The following is a 3220-nucleotide window of genomic DNA, read 5'->3' as shown; positions in this document are numbered from 1 at the left end:
CGTGGCTGACCCAGGTTTGACTCCGAGCATCCTATATGGTCCCCCGAGTACCGCCCGCCAGGAGTAATTCCTGAGTGCATGAGCCAGGAGTAACCCCTGTGCATCTCTAGGTGTGACTCAAAAAGAAAAAAAAAGAAGAAGCTTATACCAGACCCAGGGCTTTCTTCTCTCTCTCTCGCCAGCCCATCTTGTAAAGATTCTCCGGAAATATCTTCACTTCAGTCTACCTCAGACTCAGAGGAAGAACCTGAAAATCATGAGGAGTTTCCATGGTACCTTTCCTCTGTTTAAATTCTCTATCCCAGGCTTATTCTCTAATTAATTCTTAAATTTATTTCTGGTCTCTAAATTGGGAGTGCATAAATTTCATGTAAATACAACAGTGATAAAGCTGCATTTTCACTGGAAAACATTACCATCATAGTCAGTGATTTTTAAATTAGTTTATTAATTGTATAACACATTTACTAGGCTTTTAAATATCCAGACTAGGCATTTTCTCAAATATTTACACTTAGTGATAATTAAGCACACATGCAATTTAAAAATAGCTTTAGCTGTTACAATAGATATCATGCCTTTATGAGTTACAGAAGAAAAAGCTATTTAAAGAGGATTAGTATTTCTTGGGAGATTTTCCTTCAGTACTCAAAACTATATTAGATTATTTTAATCCCCAATATAATATATGAATGTTTAAAAGTATATCTGTTTCCCTCCCTCCCAAATACGTGGCTTCTTCTTCCCCATGACATATTGCTATTACTAATCTAACTTGATAGTTTTTAATAAATTCAATAATAGCTTTAAAATGATCTACAATAAAGACAATGTTTCAAATATATTGTAGGTATTAATTTTAGGGTCTTTGCATTGAGATTGATGGTCTCATTTGCATCTGATTGGCTTGCTTTAATCTATCCAACTAATGAAAGCCTAGTGAAAAACACAGCTTATTCATCTCAAAATTTATCAAAAAGGTTTTCAAGATATGAGTATGAGAAAGGAACAGAATTAATGCCTTAGATAGTCTGGGATCCAGTAGGTTCAGTAGGAGGGAGCATGAAATTATAAAGAAAAAAGTGCTTTTCTTCTGCTGCTCTGACACTAATTTACTGAGAGGTCAAAGTCAAGTGTATAAGCTTCCATCTTCATAATATTTTGGTGTGATTATTATTTCTTCATGATGGTCTTGAGTTCCAATTGCTGAAACTCAACATTTTAATCCATTCCTGGATTCATTTTAATCCTTCCCGAATTCATTTTAATCCTTTCCTGGATTTATTTTAATCCTTACCTGGACACAAGAGAGAATCTCACTAAGAGGATTCCAAAAACTTTCTGTTCCCCTCCCTCCCTGACGTTGGCACAATTACCCAAGTACACGATATTTACTTAGAGTTCCATTGAGGGAGATATCTGGGACTTTTCAGAAGTTGTAGGAAAAGTACCAGCAAACCTCCCTTCTCAATTGGACGTATCTACCATGTCAAGGGTTGTTTGAGCAACTCATCTTCTTTGCTGGCTCTAAGTTCCCAGTTGCTCTGCATCTGACCATTGAGCAGACGGCCTGCTTAAAGTTATCACCTACGATCACATAGAGTAACAGGTTTCCGAAGGTGTTGAGGGCAGCTAAGGGTCTAGAAACAATGTAAGCTTCATGGATCTGATTCTCAATGGAGCAGCTGATGGAGAGCAGGCGAGATTCAATTCGAATGACCCGCAAGATATGGAAAGGTAAAAAACATATATAAAACACAAGGAGGAGGAGGATGGTGAGCCTTCGAGCTTTCTGCTTAAGGCAATTGTGAGTCTGAGGTCCTTGGGTTAAGGTGTAGATAATCATTGCGTAGCAAAGTGTCACTATCACCAGGGGGAAGCAGAACGTGATGGTGGTCAAAATCAGATTGTACCACTTGATGGTGAGAAGGTCATTCGAGCTGGTAAGATCCAGACAGGCAGATCGATTGGTCCTGGTGGTGGATGTGATGAGGAAGTTCATGGGAATGACGGCCACCAGGGAGATCACCCATACCCCCACACAGGCCACCACTGCCCACTGCGTCCTGTGAATGGAAAAGCAGGCCATGGGATGAATGATCACAAAGTAACGGAAGATGCTGAAACAGGTGAGGAAGAGGATGCTGCTGTACAGGTTGAAGTGGAAGCCAAAGCGGATGAACTTGCACATGAACTCCCCAAAGATCCAGTGCTCACCACCTGCATAATAATGTATCAGGAACGGAAGGCTAGTCAGATATAGCAGATCTGTGCAGGCCAGATTCAGTAGGATGATGGTGCTGTTCTTCCAGGGACGCATTCTAAAGACATAGGTGGAAATGGCTACCGCATTCCCAGGAAAGCCCACCAGGAAGATGAGGCTATATAGAAGGGGGAGGTAGTGACTCTTGAGTGGGATTTTTTCATCATTGCAATTTCTAAAAGCAGCTGTGACATTGGGGAAATCAGAAACATTCGTCCAATCCATGAGTGGCTCATTCATGGCTGTCTCCTTTCATCTTGCAAGCAAACAAGAGTATTCAGGTCGGAATGAGAATCGACTGAGAGGCAACTCTGATAAAGGAAAATGGAAACCATCAATGATAAGGTAATGAAAACAATGATCTACTCTTAAATGAAAACTGCTCTCATACCCTTCTAAATTTGCTAACTTTCTCTTTCTTCTAAAAAAGAGATTCTTCAGGAGGAACAACTCAGTTTCTAAGAAAATGACTGTGGGGCATGCTACTAAAGATAGGTAATCATGAAATGAATGCTAAGTTTCATGAGAAAGATAGTGAAGGACTGTGGGCATTGGGGGAAAACTATTTGAAAATAATCTGATCTGGTTGCTATTTGGCTAACTGTGGGGTATCCAAGTTCATATTAACAAGAATCATGAATCACACTCAAGGGATCTTACCATTGTGCATCTTTAAACTTGACAAATACTTCTTGTTATGTCTATTTTACAGAATAAATCAGGTGTGAGGAAGATCTTGGAGCCAGCCCCTGGAAATGAATCTGGTGGTTCAGTCAGGAGTCAAACGCATGTTTATCTGACTTAAAAATTGTTCTCTTTCAGGAGGCTGGTGAGATAATGCAGTAGATAGCACGCTTGCCTTGCACACAGTGGACCCAAGTTTAATCCCTGGCATCCCATCTGCTTCCCCAAGCACTGCCAGGAAGAATTCTCCTGTGTAGAGTCAGTAGTAATCCC

At 40.3% G+C, this 3220-nt stretch overlaps 1 protein-coding gene across 1 annotated transcript; it reads right to left on the bottom strand.

Moving 5' to 3' along the window:
- Positions 1-1489: 1489 nt before the first annotated feature.
- OXGR1 (oxoglutarate receptor 1) lies at positions 1490-2503 on the bottom strand. Its single transcript, XM_056110041.1, has one exon. The coding sequence runs from the start codon at positions 2501-2503 to the stop codon at positions 1490-1492; it is 1014 nt and encodes a 337-aa protein (XP_055966016.1).
- Between the last annotated feature and the right edge of the window lie 717 nt (positions 2504-3220).

This window comes from Sorex fumeus, unplaced genomic scaffold (assembly GCF_029834395.1).
Source record: "Sorex fumeus unplaced genomic scaffold, SorFum_2.1 ptg000008l, whole genome shotgun sequence".
NCBI lineage: Eukaryota > Metazoa > Chordata > Mammalia > Eulipotyphla > Soricidae > Sorex > Sorex fumeus.
Note: the sequence above shows the minus strand (reverse complement) of the source record. Positions and strands in the feature narration are given on the sequence as shown.

Coding starts and splice junctions, on each gene's coding strand:
- OXGR1 (XM_056110041.1), bottom strand. CDS start 2,503: ATGAATGAGCCACTCATGGATTGGACGAATGTTTCTGATTTCCCCAAT.